The 22,925-nt window shown below is 44.0% G+C and overlaps 2 protein-coding genes across 3 annotated transcripts; both read right to left on the reverse strand.

Annotated features, from left to right (window-relative positions):
• Positions 1–5,628: 5,628 nt before the first annotated feature.
• Positions 5,629–10,364, reverse strand: LOC125016523 (tetraspanin-10-like). Its single transcript, XM_047599053.1, has 8 exons — positions 9,903–10,364; positions 9,561–9,639; positions 9,192–9,304; positions 8,599–8,673; positions 8,011–8,115; positions 7,712–7,912; positions 7,171–7,254; positions 5,629–6,940 (listed from the first exon to the last, which is right to left on the reverse strand). Exons 1-8 carry the CDS (start codon positions 10,086–10,088, stop codon positions 6,227–6,229), a joined length of 1,557 nt encoding a protein of 518 aa, XP_047455009.1. The 5' UTR covers positions 10,089–10,364; the 3' UTR covers positions 5,629–6,226.
• A 6,531-nt stretch (positions 10,365–16,895) lies between these two features.
• Positions 16,896–21,941, reverse strand: LOC125015775 (putative uncharacterized protein DDB_G0282133). Of its 2 annotated transcripts, none has more exons than XM_047597729.1 (8): positions 21,554–21,941; positions 21,194–21,272; positions 20,825–20,937; positions 20,330–20,404; positions 19,344–19,448; positions 19,054–19,254; positions 18,539–18,622; positions 16,896–18,354 (listed from the first exon to the last, which is right to left on the reverse strand). In XM_047597729.1, the coding sequence occupies exons 1-8, from the start codon at positions 21,617–21,619 to the stop codon at positions 17,455–17,457; spliced, it is 1,623 nt and encodes a 540-aa protein (XP_047453685.1). In that variant the 5' UTR covers positions 21,620–21,941; the 3' UTR covers positions 16,896–17,454. The 2 variants fall into 2 exon arrangements, with proteins under 2 accessions (XP_047453685.1, XP_047453686.1); XM_047597730.1 differs by having other exon boundaries at positions 20,825–20,995; positions 21,554–21,613.
• Between the last annotated feature and the right edge of the window lie 984 nt (positions 21,942–22,925).

Raw genomic sequence — 22,925 nt, forward strand, 5'->3', positions numbered from 1 at the left:
GTTATATTCTTGCAGCTGAAAGCTTTATTACTTCAGTGCGTGAGTGTGACCATCACCAGCCTCCCTGGGAACTGTCCTGTTGATCTTTATTGAGTGTAGTGACCTTGTGTGGCAGGGAGGGCAGTGCTACACCTCAGTGAATAGAGGGGGGGACAAAGGAAAGAAAAGATGCAGAAGGATGGACAGTGGAGGAGATACATGTGGTGCTAGTAGGAACTAGTGGAGTGCAGGGTTCTGTGCTTCCCAAGTCACCTCACTCAGGTATGACTGGGTACAGTCATCTCTGGAGAGATGAGAGAGTCCAGGGGGGTAAGGGTGTCCCAATGGAAGGAGAGAAGTCTGCCATAGGGCACATAATGACAGAGTGAAAACAATAATCCAGCCCTTAATATCCGGGACTCATCGATTCTTCTTGATGTGATCCAGCACGGGCTGGCAGGTGACAACACACATGCATGTGGGCATTCCCTAAATATGAGTGAGACCATTACCAGGGCCCAGAGTCAGGTCAGAAGCCCCAGCGCCCGAGAGCCTCCACCCCAGTGTGGGGCGCATGGGTGACAGGACCAGAGACACCCCTCCAGCCGAGAGGACTCCCCCAGGAGCCCAGCAAAGCCCCTGCAGACGGGCACCGGCCCAGCGCCCAACCAGGGACGGGCCAACCGAGCAGGGGGGGCCAAGGTGCCGGCCCCATGCCCCTGGCGCACCCAGGCCAGGGAGACCACGGGAAGAGGGAACCCCCACCCACCCGGCAGGGAGAGACCCCAGCCCCCCATCGAAGCGAAAGGGGGGAAGCACCAAGCCACCACCCGAACCAGTCGATACCGGAACAACCGGGTTCCCAAGGGAGCCGCCACGAACCCGTCGCCACGCAGCGTCGGGAGACAAAGCCAGGCCAAGAGGACACTAAAGAACCTAGGTAGGTACCCCGACCAACCACCAAGATGCCCCTGCCAGTGGAGGACCAGGCCCCCCAAGCCATGCCAAGGGATAATGAAAAGTGACAGTGTCCCTATTACTGTGCTTCCTCAGTCCCTGATGAGGAAGCAAGCCCCTACACCGTGACCCTGTGACCCTGGATGTGGTGTGGTGCATTAAGACAGGGGGCAAACAGGAGGGTGGGGTGGGTCAGAGGACTGCAGCACACTACTGTCCTGCAGCCTGCCCTGACCCTGACCGATCCTGGGTGGACCCCTAAGGTGAGGTGCATTAAAAACTTGGGATGGGTGTGTGTGGTGTATCTAGCCTTGGTTGTAATGGGCGACATAGTGTATGGTGGAGTGTGAGGTGAGTGCAATTTAGGAGGCAGGCAAGTGAGGGCCAAGTCCCCGGCAGCAGGGCCAAGGCACAACAGCAGCCCATGGGACCCACAGACGGGGCGAGGGCCCCCAGGACTCAGGAAGTCCCCCGACCAGACCCCGCCCCCAGCCCAGCACAGCAACCAGGATGCGACAGACCCCCAGGAAACCCCGAAGAACCAACACCAACCAACACCAACCCTTGCCACAAGGGTGCCCCCAAGGCGGATGGAGACCCCACCCCCCGCAGCCCCCCCAGCCCCAGCGCGACGGAGCGACCGGACACGCCCAGGGTGGTACTCAGGCAGCCCCCCGCACCCTCAGGCTCGACCCAGCGCCGCGTGAAGGACGCCGGGCCGGACCCCAGGAAGGCCCCCCACAACCAACGAGGGCCCAGCCACCAGCGGAAGGGAAGGAGGGGCCGGAGGAGGAGCCGGGCGAAGGGAGGAGGGCGCCGCAGAGGGGAGGGAGAGGAGGGGACAGGGAGCCCGCCAAGGCCCACCAGGAGATCCAGGGAGAGTCGGCCACCGATGCATCACGAATCCCAGGAAAGTGAGCAAGCGCCGAAGCCACAGGGAACCCCAGGCAAGTCTCCATCGCCACCCCACATGGGGGAGAGGGAGGCCAGCCAAGATAAACCGCTCAGGGCCGGAAGTCAACCCAGGGGTGAGAAGGAGTAGGGCACCCCTAATGCATGCTCACGGTGTTGTGGTCCGGGGATCCTCCTTAGTGAACCTGGATGAAGAGGGCAATAAAATCATTTCCATAACGACATTCATCACTGTAAGAGAAATATTATTATAGCATTACAGTAAGTGGAACAGAAGTGGCAAAAGCTAGCAGGCAAAGTCAAGATGTAAATTAAGGTTGAGGGAGTCACAGAATACAGACCATTTTTTGGCAAACAGAGTCAACTGATTTTTTCGGGTAGCAGATATTTTCTCCAATGATATATAATCGGAAAGAAGGTTCAACCACTGGGAAATGTTTAGTGACTGTTTGTTCTTCCAGTTCATTAGGATTGTTTTCTTGGCGATGGTGAGAGCTACAAGGACAGATTGTGATAGATGGTGAGGAAGACTGATTGTTTCCAGGTCACCAATGAGGCACAAGTTAGGGGTTAATGGGATTCTGCAGTCCAAAATTAAGGCGAGTTTCTGTGTTACAAGTGACCAGAAATGTTGAACCGGAGAACAGAGCCAGAGAGCGTGGAAATAAGAATCTGAATAGTTTTGGGTGCATTGCGTACATTTGTCGGATTGGGAGAAGCCCATTCTATGCATCTTGTATTGAGTTGTGTGTGATCTGTGGAGTATTTTAAACTGGATCAGCTGTAAATTCGAGTTTTTGGTCATTTTAAATATATTTTGGCAGATCTGAGTCCAGACATCAAAGTCTGTAGACTGGAAAAGATCGGCTTCCCATTTTGATATTGGTACATGTATTAAATGTGTGGTTGATAGCAGCTTATATATTAAAGAGAGGGTTTTCTTCTTTTTTGGTGTGAGTTTTTTAATGTTGGTGACGAATTGTGGTGGCTGTATGCAGCTCTGGGTCACTGGGATATTTTTTTTCTGATTGTCTTGGTCACCTGTAGGTATTGGAGGAAGTTTCCATTTCTTATTTCAAACGTATCAAATAAATCTCTGTGATTCATAAGTAAGTTCCCCTGGAAGAGGTGATGGAGGTGGGTTATTCCTTTATGCTTCCAAGTGCTGAGGTGAAGAGGGACTTTGTTATTCACAAAGTAAAGGTTGTGCCAAATTGGGGAGAACCCACAGGGTTCCAGCTGGGATCCTGTGGTCTCTAGACTCTTCCACCAAGCCGACAGGGTGGCGGCAATAATGGGGTTTTGGAAGCAGTTATGACGCTTAAGGGTGATTGTAATGAAGGGCAGGTCCGAAATGCATATGTTGAGGCAGTCGGCCTGTTCTATTTCTAACCACGAATTGCAATCTGCCTCTGGGTTTATCCATTTGGTGATGTATTGTAGCTGATTTGCCAGGTAGTAGGTTGTAAAGTTCAGTGCATCAAGTCCTCCTTCTGATTTCATTTTTTGAAGGGTGGTGAGGCTAATTTTTGTCTGTTTGTTTTTTGAGTAAAATTTGGTGACTGCAGAATCTAGGTTCTGGAACCATTTTGCTGTGGGTTTGAATGGGATCATGGAAAATAAGTAATTAATTCGTGGCAAAATTTTCATTTTAACTGTTGCTATGCGTCCCATCAGAGAGATGGGAAGATTGGTCCAGCGCTTCAGGTCATCACAGATTTTATCCAGAAGTGGATCAAAGTTCAGTTGCACTAACTCTGACAATTTAGGTGAGATGTTTATGCCCAAGTATTTGATATTTCCTATGGAAAAGGGTAGTTGGGGTTTATGGTCTGCAGGATCCCATGCTTTGTCCGTTATTGGTAGTATTGTTGATTTGGACCAGTTGATTGAGTAGTCAGAGAGGGCTGAAAATTTTGAAATACAATTATAAGCTTCCTGTAATGATCTCTGAGGTTGTTGCAAGTAAAGTAAAACATCGTCAGCATATAGATTGATCTTGTGTTCAGCGATGGATGAGTGGATACCCTGGATACTGGAGTTCTGACGTATTGCTGATGCGAGCGGTTCAATAAATATAGCAAACAGTAGGGGAGACAGGGGGCATCCTTGTCTGGTCCCCCTCTGTAAGGTGAAGCTTTGTGATGTGAAACCATCGGTGGTGACTGTGGCCTTAGGTGAATTATACAGTGAAGCAACCCAGTGGATAAATGACTCTCCAAAGCCGAAATTTTGAAGGGTGGCAAAGAGGAAAGCCCAGTTAACTTTATCAAAGGCTTTCTCAGCGTCCAGTGATAAAACAATGGCTTCTGTGTTTCTACGCTGGGACATGCTGATCAGGTTAAGGAGCTGTCTAACGTTATTTGTAGATTGTCGGCCTTTGATGAAACCTGTTTGGTCATTGAGAATTATTGATGAAATTACTTTCTCTAGTCTAGATGCTAGTGCTTTGGGAATAATTTTGATATCTGTATTAATCAATGACAGAGGGCGATAGCTGGAAGGGAGTGTTGGGTCTTTATCAGGTTTTAAAAGTAATTTAATTGCAGCAGTATTCATTTGGGATCTTATACAACCTGTGTTTTTGATTTCTGCAACAGTCCTTAGGAACAAGGGGGCCAGATCTGACCAGAACGGGTTCATAAATTCAGCAGGGAAACCATCCGGCCCAGGAGCTTTGCCCATAGGCATGTTTTCTAAACCTGTTTATAGTTCTTCCATGGTCAGTGGTGAATCCAATATGTTTCTTTGTTCGGCCGTCAGTTGGGGTAGATTGAGTTTTTTGAGGAAGGCCTGAATGTCGTCAGGATTCGGGTTGGTAGTTGTTGAATATAATTTTTCATAGAATCTGTAAAAGATTTGATTAATTTCCTGTGGCGATTGAGTGTGTTTGCCACTTGAGTCCTGAATTGCATTTATAAGAGATTTTTCTCTGTTGCGTTGGAGTTGATTCGCAAGAAATTTGCCTGATTTATTGCTATGCTCAAAATTTTGGTATCTAAGTTGTTGAAGTACGAATTCTGTTTTTTTGGTCAAGATATTTTCTGATTGTAGTTTCGCATTTTGTAGTTGGGTCCATAATTGTTCATTTGGGTTTGCGGTGTATTGTTCTGTTATTTCTTTAATCTTATCCTCATTGTTTTTTCCTGCTTGTTGGTCCCGTTTTTTCTTGTAAGAGGAGTAAGATATAATTTTGCCTCTGATTACGGCTTTCCCAGCTTCCCAAATCAGAGAGGGGGATAAATTTGGAGAGTCATTTATTTCCAAAAACCCCTTCCATTCCCTCCTTATTAATGAGTAAAATTCAGGGTCTCTCAGTAACGAGGTGTTGAGGCGCCATGTGGGTGATGGTTTTAGGGAGGGTTGTATTTGAAGGTGGAGGGACACCGGTGCATGATCACTGATTATGATAGGGTCTATACTGGTGTTGATTCTTTGTACAATAGAATTGTTTGACAGAAAAAAAGTCAATTGTAGAAAAGGAGTGGTGTACTGGGGAAAAGAAAGTGTATTCCCTCTTTGTCGGGTTTTTGATTCTCCAACCATCGCCAAGTCCAAACTCATCCATGTATTCTTTGAGGACTTTGGCTGATTTTTTTATGTGTGTCGAGTTATGGGAACGATCTAGAGAGGGATTCAAGACTGTGTTAAAGTCCCCTCCAATAATTGCAAAGGGTGTGACGGCTATGTCAGATAATTGTGAAAAGACTTTGTGAAAGAAGGCCGGATCATAGGAGGGAGGGGTTAGGATGGGATGGAGGAAGGGAAGGAATATTTTCAGTCGTTTCATCAAATCATTTATTACAAGAAGCAAAAACAAACTGAACCACGTTGTCGTGGTAACAGATCAGCTGATCTACAGAGAGATGAGACAAACAGGAAGTGAGATAAAAATCTTCCTTCTGTCCATTCGTTTTTATAATGTTCATCCTTTAAATCTCCGTTCATACATTCATTCATTTACGTCATAATTGTATCAAAGAAGAAGTTAGAAGTTAATTTGCTCATTGGTTCCATAAAAGCTAAAACAAATAAAACAATGAAACTAAAAAAACTTAAAACGCTGGGACAGTTCAGACTGTTAGCATGGAGCTAACTGTTAGCATGGAGCTGACTGTTAGCATGGAGCTAGCTGTTAGCATGGAGCTAACTGTTAGCCCTGAGCTGACTGTTAGCATGGAGCTGAGGTTAGCCCTGAGCTAACTGTTAGCCCTGAGCTGACTGGTAGCACTGAGATAACTGTTAGCATGGTGGCTTCTATTGGAACACTGGGTTCTGGTACTGGTACTGGCCTTGGTACTGGCCTTGGTCCTGGTTCTGGCCCTGGTACTGGCCCTGCTAGTGGTAGTGGTTTTGTTCTTGGTCCTGGTCCTCGTCCTCATGCTCGTCCTGGTAGTGGTTCTGGCCCTGATACTGGTCCCGGTAGTGCTTCTGGTTCTGGCCCTGGTACTGCACCTGGCCGTGGCCCCGATAGTGGTTCTGGCCTTGGTACTGGCCCTGTTCCTGGTCCTGGTAGTGGTTCTGCTTCTGGCCCTGGTACTGCTCCTGGTAGTGGTTCTGGCCTTGGTACTGGCCCTGGTCCTGGTCCTGGTCCTGGTCCTGGCCCTGGTACTGGTCCGGGTAGTGGTTCTGGTTCTGGCCCTGGTACTGGGCCCTGGCCATGATAGAGGTTCTGGCCTTGGTACTGGCCCTGGTCCTGGTCCTGGTCCTGGTCCTGGTCCTGGTAGTGGTTCTGGCCCTGGTACTGGCCCTGGTACTGGCCCTGGTCTTGGTCTTGATAGTGGTTCTCGTCTTGGTCTTGATAGTGGTACTGGCCCTGGTCCTGGTCCTGGTCCTGGTAGTGGTTCTGGCCCTGGTACTGGCCCTGGTCTTGGTCTTGATAGTGGTTCTGGTCTTGGTCTTGATAGTGGTTCTGGTCTTGGTCTTGATAGTGGTACTGGCCCTGGTTGCCATGATGGTGGTTCTGGTCCGTCTCAGTAGCGATGTCAGGTTCGTGGTCCGGTTGGTTGTCAATCAGACGACTGGTTTCTTTCAAAGAGGCTTTTGTTCCAAACAATCGGTACAGAGACGCGGCAAACGCAAACTGGACCATCTGTAGGGAGAAGAGCTACTGTTAGCATAGAGGCTAAGAGAAGCTACTGTTAGCATAGAGGCAAGGGAGCTACTTAGAGCTACTGTTAGCATAGAGGCTAGGAGAAGCTAGTGTTAGCTGGGAGGCTAGGGAGCTAGTTAGAGCTACTGTTAGCATAGAGGCTAGGAAAAGCTAGTGTTAGCTGGGAGGCTAGGAGAAGCTAGTGTTAGCTGGGAGGCTAGGTTGGTTACCTGGAGGAGTATGAGGCTAACGACCATGCCTACGATGGTCAGAGAGTTTTCTTCCAGCCATATACTGAGCTCATGTTGGCAGCCCTGCAACAACAACAACAACAACAACAACATCGTGAAAGACACACAACACGAAAATAAACAAACATGTTTATATATTTTGTGACAAAATATATAAACATGTATAATATAGTAAAATATTCAACTACTGTGGAAGATGATTAAAATAAATAGAAATCAAAGAACAGATATCAACATCAGGAGACAGAGGAAAGAAGAAGAAGAAGAAGAAGAAGAAGAAGAAGAAGAAGGAGAAGAAGAAGATAAAGAAGAAGAAGAAGAAGGAGAAGATAAAGAAGAAGAAGAAGAAGGAGAAGATAAAGAAGAAGAAGAAGAAGGAGAAGATGAAGAAGAAGAAGTGAAATGCAACTTCTTCTTCTTTACTCCGTCTCCTGCAGCAGTGAACAGAGAAGAAGACTTCCTCCTCCACCTCTTCTTCTTCGTTGGTTTCTGTGGTGAGTGGAGGGAGACCTGGTCATACCTGGTCGAAGGTTCCGTTTCCTAGTCCGATCTCCGGTTCCGTGATGTTGGGGACCTCAGAGCACCACAGGGACGTGGACCCTTTAGAAGAGTTGAAGCAGGAGCAGGGGAGAACCTCTGGTTCTCCATCAGTCAGGTTCAGAGTCTCCAAATGCTTGTTCTCAAGCCAATCGTGAGACCCGTTCCTGCCACAGCACTCCCTCTGGGGACCAATCACAAGGGAGGACGGGTGAGGAGGACAGGGGAGGACAGGGGAGGACAGGGGAGGACAGGGGAGGACGGGGAGGACGAGGGACTCACGATTCTCTGCAGACTGTCCATCAGATGAACCTCAGACTCGCTGCAGTTGCTTCCTCCATAATCAGTGATGATCTTATCTACAGCATCATTCAAACTGTCTTCAATCTGAGACACGTTTAGAGACAATTAGAGACACATTTAGAGACACATAGAGACACATTTAGAGACACAAAGAGACACGTTTAGAGACACATAGAGACACGTTTAGAGACAATTAGAGTATAAGTATTTGGCTATACAAGATATTCTTGAAGTGCAAAGGTGACAGGTAGATGAGTTGTAAAGTCTTATTGCAGTTGGGACATATAGAAACTTTTAGAGACATCTAGACTTGTAATATAACAATAATAATAATAATAATAATAATAATAATAATACATATTAATACTGATAAGTTGAGGCCAATTACCAGTAACTTAAGGTTTTTATTCTTATTTATTATATTTGTTTTCTATATGCATTTGATGCATCTCTTCTGTTTTGAAAGTATAAATAAATAAAAAAGCATTTTTAAATTGTAATTTGTGTTAAATTAATGTCAAATCAATTGCATTTCTTTATAGTTTTTATAAATAAATTCCCACCCACCGAGTCTCTGTTCAGGAACAGCAGCAGCATGATGAAGAGCTGACCCACGATCAGCATGAACAGGAAGCTGCAGTACTGAGGAGGAAGAGGAAGAACACACTTCATTATCGGACTCGTCAGGATAATATGAGGTGGTGGTAACCACGGTAACCCTCACTAATCACCTCCTAATGAATGAATGAATAAGTCAGGGGGGAAAGAAACTTGGGGGCATAAAGATCAACCAGCCGTCATTGTTCTCTTCCTCCTTATCATCATTCTTCTCTTCCTTCTTCCTGCTCCTCTTCCTCCTTATCATCATTCTTCTCTTCCTTCTTCCTGCTCCTCTTCCTCCTTATCATCATTCTTCTCTTCCTTCTTCCTGCTCCTCTTCCTCCTTTTGCTCTGTTCTTCTTTCTTCCTCTGTGATGAACCTTTAATGAACTTTGTTGACATAAACTCAACTGATTTCAGAAATTCCCAGTGTACTTGAACGCAGCCTCGGATCAGTTTGTTGTTGGACTCGCCACCAGAATCAGGAGGGACACATTTAGGAGACACATAGAGACATTTAGAGACATATGGACACATAAGTGGAGACATGTTGGACTCACCACCAGAAGCATGAATCTATTTTCAACACTGGCTCCAACACATCCAACGATGCTGATGGTCACCACCACTCCACCAATCACCAGCAGCCCCACAGCCACCGTCTGCAGATCGGCTGGACCCGTTCAGAGACATTTAGGGACATTTAGAGACATCTAGGGACACTTAGAGACCTTTAAAAACACGTTTCTGGACAAATGGAGACACTTGGAGACATTTACAAATGTGTAGAGGCATTTAGAAATAAGTTAGGCTAACAGTCTCCCTTCGTTTCCAGCCTTTCTGCTAAGCTAGGCTAACAGTTTCCCTCCTATGCTAAGCTAGGCTAACAGTTTCCCTCCTATGCTAAGCTAGGCTAACTGGTGACTGACCAGAAGAGAAGATGTTCATGAAGGTTCCATGGCCGAACTCGATCCAGACGCCACAGCCGAACACGCTGAGACCCAGAACCTGCAGAGGTCAAATTAAATAAAATAATAAAAAATAGAACAAGAACAAACAGTTAAATACTTTATTGATCCCTAAAAGGAGATTCAGGAAGTGTTGCCCGTCACAGAAACAACCAACCACAGTACAATACAGTAAACAAGACAAAACAGGACAAAACAGGAGCAGCAGTAGACAGTACAGAACCGTCCTCATATATATATATATTATTATTATTATTATTATTATTATTATTTATGATTGGACAGGACGCGTGTCCTCCTCACCAGGAAGATGGTGTTGGTCACGGCCGATAAGAACTTTAAGAACTCGATCTTCACGTCCAGCTTCATCCTCAAGGACGTCCAGGAGCAGACGCTTCTCTGTCTCTCTCTGTCTCCCTCTGTCTCTCTCTGTCTCTCTCTGTCCCACGGAGCCATAATAAACCCTGAGATCAGAGTCCACTTCCTCATTGTCTCTAAACATTAAACTGATCCCAGTGTCTCCGTGGAAACACACACACGTCAACCTGCTTTGAATGAGACGTCCATGGAGAACGATTAGAGACGATTAGAGACAAGTAGAGGGACATATATAGACATTAGAGACACACTAAAATAAACTAGAAAACAAACAAATAAAACAATCGAATAAATAACATGGAATAAACAACTCTTCTACATATACCAAAGTAAGCTATGGAGTTCCTCAGGGTTCTGTGCTAGGACCAATATTATTCACATTATACATGCTTCCCTTAGGCAATATTATTAGAAAGCACGGCATTAACTTCCATTGCTACGCAGATGATACCCAGCTATATTTATCCATGAAACCAGATGAAACTAATCAGCTGGTTAAACTCCAAGCGCCTTAAAGACATAAAGGCTTGGATGACCTGTAATTTTCTACTTTTAAACTCAGACAAAACCGAAGTCATTGTATTTGGCTCTAAACATGTTAGAGATTCATGATCTAATCACCTGCTTTTGTTGGATGGCGTTACCTTGGCCTCCAGTACTACTGTGAAAAACCTTGGTGTTATATTTGACCAGGATATGTCCAGGACTGCTTTCTTTCACCTTCGTAATATCATCAACATTAGGAACATCCTTTCTCAGAGTGATGCAGAAAAACTAGTTGATGCATTTGTGTCTTCAAGGCTGGATTATTGTAACTCGTTACTGTCTGGCTCCAAATACTCTTTAAAAAGCCTCCAACTGATTCAAAACGCTGCAGCAAGAGCACTGACAGGAATTAGCAAGATAGATCATATTACTCCAGTGTTAGCTTCTCTTCATTGGCTCCTTTAAAATCTAGAATTGAATTTAAAATCCTCCTCCTTACATACAAGGCCCTGAAAGGCCGAGCTCCATCATATCTGAAAGACCTCATAGAACCATACTGTCCCAACAGATCACTACCATCTCTAAGTGCAGGTCTGCTTGTGGTTCCTAGAGGTTCTAAAAGTAGAATGGGAGGTAGAACCTTCAGCTATCAGGCTCCTCTCCTGTGGAACCAGCTCCCAGTTTGGGTTCTGGAGGCAGACACAGTCTCTACGTTTAAGGTCAGGACTAAGACTTTCCTTTTAGACAAAGCTTATAGTTAGAGCTGGACTTAACCATCCCTTAGTTATGCTGCTATAGGCCGAGGCTGCAGGGGACGATGCACTGAGGACATGTCCTCTCCTCTTTGTCCTCTAATATCTTATCATTTTATTTTCTATCTCTTATAATTTACTAACCACTGTGTCTCCCTCTCTCCCTCCATCTTCTTGTGAGGGTCTCTGGTCTGGAGGCTGAATATCTGACCTGTGGAGTTCTAAGCTACATCTGCTGTCGTGGCCTCATCAACCAGCCCAGTCTTCATGGTCTGGAGTCTGTGTATCAGACCTGTGGAGCTCCATAAACTACATCTGTCCCAGTCTTCATGGCCTCCTCCAGGTGTCCACTCCTACCTAGATGAACTATTCACCAACCTGCCCATGATTCCTGTCATACTCACAAACTGTCACAGATCATCAGCTATGTGTTATATTACTAGATCCTACATGTTTCCTTCAGCTTGATGTTTGTATCTATGACAGAAGTTAGTTTATCATGTTTCTCCTGTTCTTCTTCTCTCTCTATCTTCTCTGGTTCTACCCGGCTGGTCTTCAGCAGATGGTTCCTCCATATGAGCTGGTTCTGCTCCAGGTTTCTTCCTGTTAAAAGGGAGTTTTTCCCTCAGGCTGCTCTGGAGGTTTCAGGCTGGTTTTTGTGAAGCGTCTTGAGACGATTTGTATTGTTATTGGCGCTATATAAATAAAACTGAATTGAATTGAATTGAATTGTCACTTCCTCCTGAGGCCACGCCCCCTGGGTGTCAAAAACATGTGACATGTATCAGTAAATACAGAGAGACCAGGAAGTGGATTATCAGCTCGAATTAAGAACAATTGGACTCAACAATGATTTATGTGAACTATCAGATAACAAATGATCCATGAACCTGAAACCAGTTCTCCTGATATTTATATGGACCTGATTTCAACACCAGGAAATACGACACTGATACTAAAGTACAACCTTTAGGTTCTTTATACGAAACAGCTCCACCAGCTTTTTACCAGAGGACCCTTATTAGGAGAAGAGGATTAGTTTCAGAACCTCCAGGACAGAACTTAGGTTTGACTTCACCAATAAAATCAGCATAAATTAATATTAACTGACACTAAATGAACCACAACACCAGGTTTCTGTGTCTGGATTCAGTTGTTTCTTCTAAAGCAGCGATACATTTACTTTTTTTGTTTTTTAGGACATATCCAAAGTACCTGAATGTTGTTGTTGAACATTTTGCAGCTCATTCATGGTCTCGGTCTCTTTTTAAAGACAAGACTCTGAAGTTTCTATCATTAAAGTCAGAATCTCTCTAAGTGGTTTAGTTCTGGAGGAATCAAAGTTGGAACACAGTTAAAAAATAATAAGAAGAAGTTGTTGGGTTCATTTGAATAAATGTGTTGGTTGAATCCTATAATAACTTTAATCAATGAAACCAGAAGAAAATGACACATTGCATCATGCAGCATTTACTGAAACACAGCTCAGTGTCCAGAGCTTTGATTGGTTCATGAAGATGCTGGTTCCATAAACCACCAGAGGAACGTTAGAGGGTTAATGGATCCTGAAAACAATAAAACACATATAAAAGTGGTTTTATTGCTTCTAAAGATGGTTCTCATGAGGAGGGAGATGGTTCATAATTCGCAGATCTCTCAGGAACCAGTTTTTATTGTTGCCATCACAAATTGTTGGAAAAACCCTGCTGATCTGTTTCTGTCTGCGTGTCCGGATCTGTCCCGATAAGGTTTCACAGTGTAGACTGACTACACTGTTAAAAACACTCGTCTGAAAACCTGTTTATTATGAAAGTATCCCACGATGTTCCAGTTTCATAGCTGGAGACTGGAGATGGAGCTTTAATAAAGCCTGTGTTGCTCACTGTCACTATGGTCACTGCAGCTGAAGTGGAACCAAACAGGACGTCTGGTCCTAGAGGTGAGGTTCTGGTCAGATCAGGTCAAAAAACACAGAGTTGAAATGAAGTTAAACCAGGTGAAATATTTCCCTCAGGCTGCTGTAGCTTCATGCACCGTTTAGAGGTTTGTTTCGTTTTCAGAGTTGACAGGAGTTTGGCTCAGAGCTTCTCGTCTCTGTTTAAAGAACAACGACGACTCAAACCCTCCTCCTCCGTCTCCAGACGTGTTCAGACCTGACGTCCCAACAAAGTCAGCAGCTCAGATCCCTGGGAACTAAACCTACAGCTCAGATTTATGGATCAACTTCCAGTACAACTGATTGGAAACGGCTACTACTAGCTCCTACTAGCCTCCCAGCTAATATTAGCTCTTCCTAGCTTTCTAGCTTCCTAGCTTCCCAGCTAATAGTAGCTCCTCCTAACTATTAGTAGCTCTTTTTAGTTTCCTAGCTAACAGTAACTCTTCCTAGATTTCCAGCTAACAGTAGCTCTTCCTAGCTAATAGTAGCTCTTTTGGGAGCGTACCTACGTTCCCCGGGTCCCTAACTCTAATCCTAACCCTTTTCTTTAAATAAAGGGTCCTATGTTCCCCGGTCACATAGGGATGATCCTGCTCTTTCTAACCTCCTAGCTAATAGTAGTTTTTTCTAACCTCCTAGCTAATAGTAGCCCTTCCTAGCCTCCTAGCTAATAGTAGCTCTTTATAACCTCCTAGCTAATAGTAGTTTTTTCTAGCCTCCCAGCTAATAGTAGTTTTTTCTAGCCTCCCAGCTAATAGTAGCTCTTTATAACCTCCTAGCTAATAGTAGTTTTTTCTAGCCTCCTAGCTAATAGTAGCCCCCATGTTTTCTTTCTTCTTTCTTGCTACATTTCTTGTTATTTATTTGTCTAGCGGTGAGTCTTTATCTTTGGTCGTTATCTTTATCATAAATACAGGTGTTGTAATAACTTAGGTTTATGGAGATGAACAATGCGTTTTATTACTGTTTTATTTTCATTTTGCTTTTCATCGCCTGTGAACATTTATGTGGTTGAGATGTTGGACGTGGTCCAGCACAACTCAGTGTTTGGATTAATGAACATGAAGACTCTTGTTCACGTTCCTTTCTTTTTGTATTATTTTTATTAGCGTGAAAGCAGAGCAGCTGTGTTTCCCTTCAGACCTCACCCCGTAGATAAGGTTTCATCCTCTCTAAAGGTAATTCCATCAGGGAGGAATCTGGTCACAGTGGTTTGCACCTGAATCTCCTCATGATCTGAAAACACCACGCTAGTTTAATCTGGGACGTCTGGTGATTTATAATAATGTCGGAGGGGTCTCTGATCTTAATCTTGTGTGAGTTTTTTTGCAGCTCATATGTAGCTACTAAAGTTAGTCCAGTGGTTTCTCCTGACCTGGTCTGGGCTGCAGGTCTGTTCAGGCCGCGAGAATAAAGGGACTTATGGGAATTAGTTTTTACTGCTAAACTGTGGAAGTTTAAATGGGCCATAACTTTATGACCTCCTAACTTTCAGACCTGTCGAGGTCTGGACTTCTCTAGACCTTCTGGCACCAAGAGGTTAGCAGCAGATCCTTAGTAGCTCTTCCTAGCCTCCCATCTAATAGTAGCCCACTTTAGCCTTCCAGTTAATAGTAGCTCTTCCTAGCCTCGAAGCTAATAGTAGCGCTTACTAGCCTCTAAGCTAAGAGTAGCTCTTCCTAGCCTCTAAGCTAATAGTAGCTCTTACTAGCCTCTAAGCTAAGAGTAGCTCTTCCTAGCTATTCTGTTGTAACTCAGTCAGAATCAGAATCATATTTTTTGTTGACTGACTTAATAAACTTACAGATGTGAATCATGACTCCATCACCACATTAAGCCCCGCCCACAGTCTCATCTAATCTGATTTGATCTGATCTGATTTCCTACCAGGAAATGAACCACGCGACGAGTTAAAGCAGATTTGAGCAGAACTGTCACTGAACCACATTTTATTTCGTTTGTCAGTTTCTCAGCAGAATTAATCACTGATGCATGTGTTTCAAAGGCCGTTGACACCAACTTCATTTAAGGTGGAGTAGTATCAGTAAACTGAAGTGTTACAGGTCTACATGCACTTATTTTTCTTTTTAGGTACTTATGCACTTTGTTGATGCTTACAATAACTGTTTCTTTTAAATGTAATCTTAATTTAAATACACTCACAACAGGTAGATTGCTGACACCACCCAGGTTATTATCTTATACGTACCACTTCTACTTACGCTGTTTGTTGTTCATTGTTTAGCTCTAGGGTGAGTGTGAATGTGAGGTTGTTCTTGTATGCATTTAGTTTTTGTCTATTTTCTACTACAGATGAAAGTTATCTTCTGCTAAATCCGTTTTTGTTTTCTTTAAAATGATTAATGTTAGCACACGTTGCTTTTAAACTGAAGCAAATAAAAATGAGAGGTCAGAGGTCAGAGGTCACTCACCACAGCAGGACGGCATGATGAGAGGCAGCCAGACAGAGAGAAGGAGCAACACGTTCATCCTGGACGCGAGACAGACATTAACTGAGACATTAACTGAGACAGAGCGGGGGAGACAGAGGGGGCGTGTCCCCCAGCACACTCATGAAAATGTAAAAGTTAAATTTAGTCGTAGAACGAGCAGCTGGTGGTTCAGCCTCAAACGGCATCTTTACAGAACTCACCACTTCAGTTTATATCAGAGCTTAATATTTCATGTAGTTTCATTATTAATTGTTACTGTGTATAAAACCAGAGCAGCGGCGCCCTCTGGCGTTCATAAGTAAATCAGGATAAAACAGGAGGTAAATAAATAAAATCTGCACGTGTCCATATAAAGTGATTTTATATAAATAAATGAAGTGAAGGACTTGAGGCTCATGTGCGCAGCGCTGCCACCTGCTGGCTCCAACAGAGAGAACACTGGATGGAGGAACGGATGGAGGCAAAGTCAAAGGAGGCGAGAGAACAGGATACGTGGACACGGGGATTATTTCATTGTGTAAAACACTAAAGTCACTAATGTGCATCAAATGTATAAAACAAGACTAAAAACAATGAAGTCCCAACAACATCAAACGAGCAGCTGGTTAATTGAAGCTCGTGACTGTTGATAAAATGTGTTAATTTCAGTCTGAATGAAGCAGAATAAGAAGCTGCCACAAACCGAAAACGTCCCCATATGAGGACACAGGGTCTCAGGAGGTTAAAACAGCTGATCTCATTTAAATGTGTTGGTGTTTGTTCTGTTTGGTTCATGTCCTGTTTAAACTCTTAAAGACTCAAACCTGCAGGAGCCCAGATTAATAAATGAATAAAATCTAAGGCCTGACGTGTCTCTGTCTCTGTCTCTGTCTCCGTCTCCGTCTGAAGGTTCAACATGTTGGCGAAGACTCGTCAGACCTGGAAGTTGGACGGGATGAACACGGCCGAGTACGAGGTCGTCTCCAGGGAACACCTCCCTCTCTACACCAACATCACCGTCAACATCGGCACCGAGGCCGGCCTCCGCCCCCCCACGCCGACGGAGCGCCCCCCGAAGGACAAACCTTTTTTCCCAGAGAGTTTGTTAGAAACCAAAGAATGAGGAGTTCAGTGACTGAACATATCAGCGGTGAAGTGATGGACCTTAAACGCATCGTCTGACTCTACTTCCTCATCTGTGACCATGTGACCAGACGCCTTAAAAATGGAGGACGAGAGTCTGAGTCTTTAATGGGGGGAGAAATGGAGGGAAGGAGGGATGGAGGAAGGGAAGGAATATTTTCAGTCATTTCATCAAATCATTTATTACAAAAAGCAAAAACAAACTGAACCACATTGTCGCGGTAACAGATCAGCTGATCTACAGAGACATGAGACAAACAGGAAGTGAGATAAAAATCTTCCTTCTGTCCATTCGTTTTTATAATGTTCATCCTTTAAATCTCCGTTCATACATTCATTTATTTACGTCATAATTGTATCAAAGTTTCTTAGAAGTTTATTTGCTCATTGGTTCCATAAAAGCTAAAATAATCCTTTGAAACATTTATTTTATTTTGATCATAACGTTGATGCTGAAAAACAAATAAAAACAATGAAACTAAAAAAACTTAAAACGCTGGGACAGTTCAGACTGTTAGCCTGGATATGAGGTTAGCCCTGAGCTGACTGTTAGCCCTGAGCTAACTGTTAGCATGGAGCTGAGGTTAGCCCTGAGCTAACTGTTAGCCCTGAGCTAACTGTTGGCCCTGAGCTGACTGTTAGCATGGAGCTAACTCATAACCCTGAGCTAACTCTTAGCCCTGAGCTGACTGGTAGCACTGAGATAACTGTTAGCATGGTGGCTTCTATTGGAACACTGGGTTCTGGTACTGGTACTGGCCTTGGTACTGGCCTTGGTACTGGTTCTGGCCCTGGTACTGGCCCTGGTAGTGGTATTGGTTTTGGCCTTGGTCCTGGTCCTCGTCCTCATGCTCGTCCTGGTAGGGGTTCTGGCCCTGATACTGGCCCTGGTACTGGTCCCGGTAGTGGTTCTGGTTATGACCCTGGTACTGGCCCTGGCCGTGGCCCTGATAGTGGTTCTGGCCTTGGTACTGGCCCTGTGCCTGGTCCTGGTAGTGGTTCTGGTTCTGGCCCTGGTACTGGTCCTGGCCTTGGTACTGGCCCTGGTCCTGGCCCTGGTACTGGTCCCGGTAGTGGTTCTGGTTCTGGTTCTGGTCCTGGTCCTGGTCCTGGTCCTGGTCCTGGTAGTGGTTCTGGCCCTGGTACTGGCCCTGGTCTTGGTCTTGATAGTGGTTCTGGCCTTGGTACTGGCCCTGTTCCTGGTCCTGGTAGTGGTTCTGGTTCTGGCCCGGGTACTGGTCCTGGCCTTGGTACTGGCCCTGGTCCTGGCCCTGGTACTGGTCCCGGTAGTGGTTCTGGTTCTGGCCTTGGTACTGGCCCTGGTCCTGGTAGTGGTTCTGGCCCTGGTACTGGCCCTGGTCCTGGTCCTGGTAGTGGCCCTGGTCTTGGTCTTGATAGTGGTTCTGGCCCTGGTACTGGCCCTGGTCTTGGTCTTGATAGTGGTTCTGGTCTTGGTCTTGATAGTGGTACTGGCCCTGGTTGCCATGATGGTGGTTCTGGTCCGTCTCAGTAGCGATGTCAGGTTCGTGGTCTGGTTGGTTGTCAATCAGACGACTGGTTTCTTTCAAAGAGGCTTTTGTTCCAAACAATCGGTACAGAGACGCGGCAAACGCAAACTGGACCATCTGTAGGGAGAAGAGCTACTGTTAGCATAGAGGCTAGGAGAAGCTACTGTTAGCATAGAGGCAAGGGAGCTAGTTAGAGCTACTGTTAGCATAGAGGCTAGGAAAAGCTAGTGTTAGCTGGGAGGCTAGGAGAAGCTAGTGTTAGCTGGGAGGCTAGTGTTAGCTGGGAGGCTAGGCTGGTTACCTGGAGGAGTATGAGGCTAACGACCATGCCTACGATGGTCACAGAGTTTTCTTCCAGCCATATACTGAGCTCATGTTGGCAGCCCTGCAACAACAACAACAACAACAACATCGTGAAAGACACACAACACGAAAATAAACATGTTTATATATTTTGTGACAAAATATATAAACATGTATAATATAGTAAAATATTCAACTACTGTGGAAGATGATTAAAATAAATAGAGATCAAAGAACAGATCTCAATATCAGGAGACAGACGAAAGAAGAAGAATAAGAAGGAGAAGAAGAAGGAGAAGAAGAAGATAAAGAAGAAGAAGGAGAAGAAGAAGATAAAGAAGAAGAAGGAGAAGAAGAAGAAGAAGAAGAAGAAGAAGAAGAAGAAGAAGGAGAAGATGAAGAAGAAGAAGTGAAATGCAACTTCTTCTTCTTTACTCCGTCTCCTGCAGCAATGAACAGAGAAGAAGACTTCCTCCTCCACCTCTTCTTCTTCGTTGGTTTCCCTGGTCGTACCTGGTCGAAGGTTCCGTTTTCTAGTCCGATCTCCGGTTCCGTGATGTTGGGGACCTCGGAGCACCACAGGTACGTGGACACTTTAGAAGAGTTGAAGCAGGAGCAGGGGAGAACCTCTGGTTCTCCATGAGTCAGGTTCAGAGTCTCTAGATGCTTGTTCTTAAGCCAATCATGAGGCCCGTTCCTGCCACAGCACTCCCTCTGGGGACCAATCACAAGGGAGGACGGGTGAGGAGGACAGGGGAGGACAGGTGAGGACAGGGGAGAACAGGGGAGGACGAGGGACTCACGTTTCTCTGCAGACTGTCCACCAGATCAACCTCAGACTTGCTGAAGTTGCTTCCTCCATAGTCAATGATGATCTTATCTACAGCATCATTCAAACTGTCTTCAATCTGAGACACGTTTAGAGACAATTAGAGACACATTTAGAGACACATAGAGACACGTTTAGAGACAATTTGAGACACATTTAGAGACACATTTAGAGACACATAGAGTCTATAGTATATAATATATAATAATATACACATAGAAATGTGTCATATGTGCAAGGTGAGCATATGTACATAACTACACTATATAATATGTAAACATATATATATATATGTATGTGTGTGTGTAAATACACACATAAGATATGATATAATATGATATATATAGTATAGGTATAATATATGCATATAAGTACTTGGCTATACAAGATATTCTTGAAGTGCAAAGGTGACAGGTAGATGAGTTGTAAAGTCTTATTGCAGTTGGGACATATAGAAACTTTTAGAGACATCTAGACTTGTAATATAACAATAATAATAGTAATAATAATAATAATAATAATAATAATACTTTTACAGCTCCTCATGATACATTTAAAGGCACATTTAGTGACATTCGAGGCCTTTAAGAGACATTTAGAGACGTCTCTGGGCTACGTTAAAAGAATCTCACTGCTTCCACTCTAGGAAATAATAATAATAATAATTAATGTAGATATTAAACAATCGAAAATGGTGTTAATATATAATATCAATATGTTTATATTAGTGAAATGATTCATTCTAACAGTTAACGGGCAGAGTGAGAATGTTTGGGAAGAGAAATAAATTAAAATAAAAATATATATATTATTATTATTAATAATACATATTAATACTGATAAGTTGAGGCCAATTACCAGTAACTTAAGGTTTTTATTCTTATTTATTATATTTGTTTTCTATATGCATTTGATTCAATTGCATTTCTTTATAGCTTTTATAAATAAATTCCCACCCACCGAGTCTCTGTTGAAGAACAGCAGCAGCATGATGAAGAGCTGACCCAGGATCAGCATGAACAGGAAGCTGCAGTACTGAGGAGGAAGAGGAGGAAGAGGAAGAACAGTGAGGTGGTGGTAACCACGGTAACCCTCACTAATCACCTCCTAATGAATGAATGAATGAATGAATAAGTCAGAGGGGAAAGAAACTTGGGGGCATAAAGATCAACCAGCCGTCATTCTTCTCTTCCTCCTTATCATCATTCTTCTCTTCCTTCTTCCTGCTCCTCTTCCTCCTTTTGCTCTGTTCTTCTTTTTTCCTCTGTGATGAACCTTTAATGAACTTTGTTGACATAAACTCAACTGATTTCAGAAATTCCCAGTGTACTTGAACGCAGCCTCAGATCAGTTTGTTGTTGGACTCGCCACCAGAATCAGGAGGGACACATTTAGGAGACACATAGAGACATTTAGAGACATATGGACACATAAGTGGAGACATGTTGGACTCACCACCAGAAGCATGAATCTATTTTCAACACTGGCTCCAACACATCCAACGATGCTGATGGTCACCACCACTCCACCAATCACCAGCAGCCCCACAGCCACCGTCTGCAGCTCGGCTGGACCCGTTCAGAGACATTTAGGGACATTTAGAGACATCTAGGGACACTTAGAGACCTTTAAAAACACGTTTCGGGACAAATGGAGACACTTGGAGACATTTACAAATGTGTAGAGACATTTAGAAATGAGCTAGGCTAACAGTCTCCCTTCGTTTCCAGCCTTTCTGCTAAGCTAGGCTAACAGTTTCCCTCCTATGCTAAGCTAGGCTAACAGTTTCCCTCCTATGCTAAGCTAGGCTAACTGGTGACTGACCAGAAGAGAAGATGTTCATGAAGGTTCCATGGCCGAACTCGATCCAGACGCCACAGCCGAACACGCTGAGACCCAGAACCTGCAGAGGTCAAATTAAATAAAATAATAAAAAATAGAACAAGAACAGAATAAATCAGAAGACGGACAGTTAAATACTTTATTGATCCCTGAAAGGAGATTCAGGAAGTGTTGCCCGTCACAGGAACAACCAACCACAGTACAATACAGTAAACAAGACAAAACAGGACAAAACAGGACAAAACAGGAGCAGCAGTAGACAGTACAGAACTGTCCTCATATATATATATATTATTATTATTATTATTTATTATGATTGGACAGGACGCGTGTCCTCCTCACCAGGAAGATGGTGTTGGTCACGGCCGAAAAGAACTTTAAGAACTCGATCTTCACGTCCAGCTTCATCCTCAAAGACGTCCAGGAGCAGACGCTTCGGGGGATTCGTCTTTCTCTGTCTCCCTCTGTCCCACGGAGCTATAACAAACCCTGAGATCAGAGTCCACTTCCTCATTGTCTCTAAACATTAAACTGATCCCAGTGTCTCCGTGGAAACACACACACGTCAACCTGCTATGAATGAGACGTCCATGGAGAGCGATTAGAGACAATTAGAGACAAGTAGAGGGACATATATAGACATTAGAGACACACTAAAATAAACTAGAAAAAAAAACAAATAAAACAATCGAATAAATAACATGGAATAAACTTCACATCCTTTTTCTATCTGAACCCTCTGAGTTACAGGTTCTCCAGGTGGTTTTTGTCAATGATTTCTAAGGTTCTACAAATAGAAGATATGTGTTGTCACTTCCTCCTGAGGCCACGCCCCCTGGGTGTCAAAAACATGTGACATGTATCAGTAAATACAGAGAGACCAGGAAGTGGATTATCAGCTCGAATTAAGAACAATTGGACTCAACAATGATTTATATGAACTATCAGATAACAAATGATCCATGAACCTGAAACCAGTTCTCCTGATATTTATATGGACCTGATTTCAACACCAGGAAATACGACACTGATACTAAAGTATGACCTTTAGGTTCTTTATACGAAACAGCTCCACCAGCTTTGTACCAGAGGAACCTTATTAGGAGAAGAGGATTAGTTTCAGAACCTCCAGGACAGAACTTAGGTTTGACTTCACCAATAAAATCAGCATAAATTAATATTAACTGACACTAAATGAACCACAACACCAGGTTTCTGTGTCTGGATTCAGTTGTTTCTTCTAAAGCAGCGATACATTTACTTTTTTTGTTTTTTAGGACATATCCAAAGTACCTGAATGTTGTTGTTGAACATTTTGCAGCTCATTCATGGTCTCGGTCTCTTTTTAAAGACAAGACTCTGAAGTTTCTATCATTAAAGTCAGAATCTCTCTAAGTGGTTTAGTTCTGGAGGAATCAAAGCTGGAACACAGTTAAAAAATAATAATAAGAAGTTGTTGGGTTCATTTGAATAAATGTGTTGGTTGAATCCTATAATAACTTTAATCAATGAAACCAGAAGAAAATGACACATTGCATCATGCAGCATTTACTGAAACACAGCTCGTGTCCAGAGCTTTGATTGGTTTATGAAGATGCTGGTTCCATAAACCACCAGAGGAACGTTAGAGGGTTAATGGATCCTGAAAACAATAAAACACATATAAAAGTGGTTTTATTGCTTCTAAAGATGGTTCTCATGAGGAGGGAGATGG

This window comes from Mugil cephalus, chromosome 11 (assembly GCF_022458985.1).
Source record: "Mugil cephalus isolate CIBA_MC_2020 chromosome 11, CIBA_Mcephalus_1.1, whole genome shotgun sequence".
Lineage (NCBI taxonomy): Eukaryota > Metazoa > Chordata > Actinopteri > Mugiliformes > Mugilidae > Mugil > Mugil cephalus.

What these genes read in the sequence shown, in the direction of transcription:
- LOC125016523 (XM_047599053.1), bottom strand. Translation starts at nt 10,088, where the DNA reads ATGAGGAAGTGGACTCTGATCTCAGGGTTTATTATGGCTCCGTGGGAC. An exon ending in TGTTCCTGAACAGAGACTCG is followed by an intron (nt 8,116 to 8,598) that starts GTGGGTGGGAAT and finishes AACGTGTCTCAG; the next exon opens with ATTGAAGACAGTTTGAATGA. An exon ending in GAAACGGAACCTTCGACCAG is followed by an intron (nt 7,255 to 7,711) that starts GTATGACCAGGT and finishes TTGTTGTTGCAG; the next exon opens with GGCTGCCAACATGAGCTCAG.
- LOC125015775 (XM_047597729.1), bottom strand. Translation starts at nt 21,619, where the DNA reads ATGAAGCTGGACGTGAAGATCGAGTTCTTAAAGTTCTTTTCGGCCGTG. An exon ending in AAAACGGAACCTTCGACCAG is followed by an intron (nt 18,623 to 19,053) that starts GTACGACCAGGG and finishes TTGTTGTTGCAG; the next exon opens with GGCTGCCAACATGAGCTCAG. An exon ending in TTAGCCTCATACTCCTCCAG is followed by an intron (nt 18,355 to 18,538) that starts GTAACCAGCCTA and finishes TTCTCCCTACAG; the next exon opens with ATGGTCCAGTTTGCGTTTGC.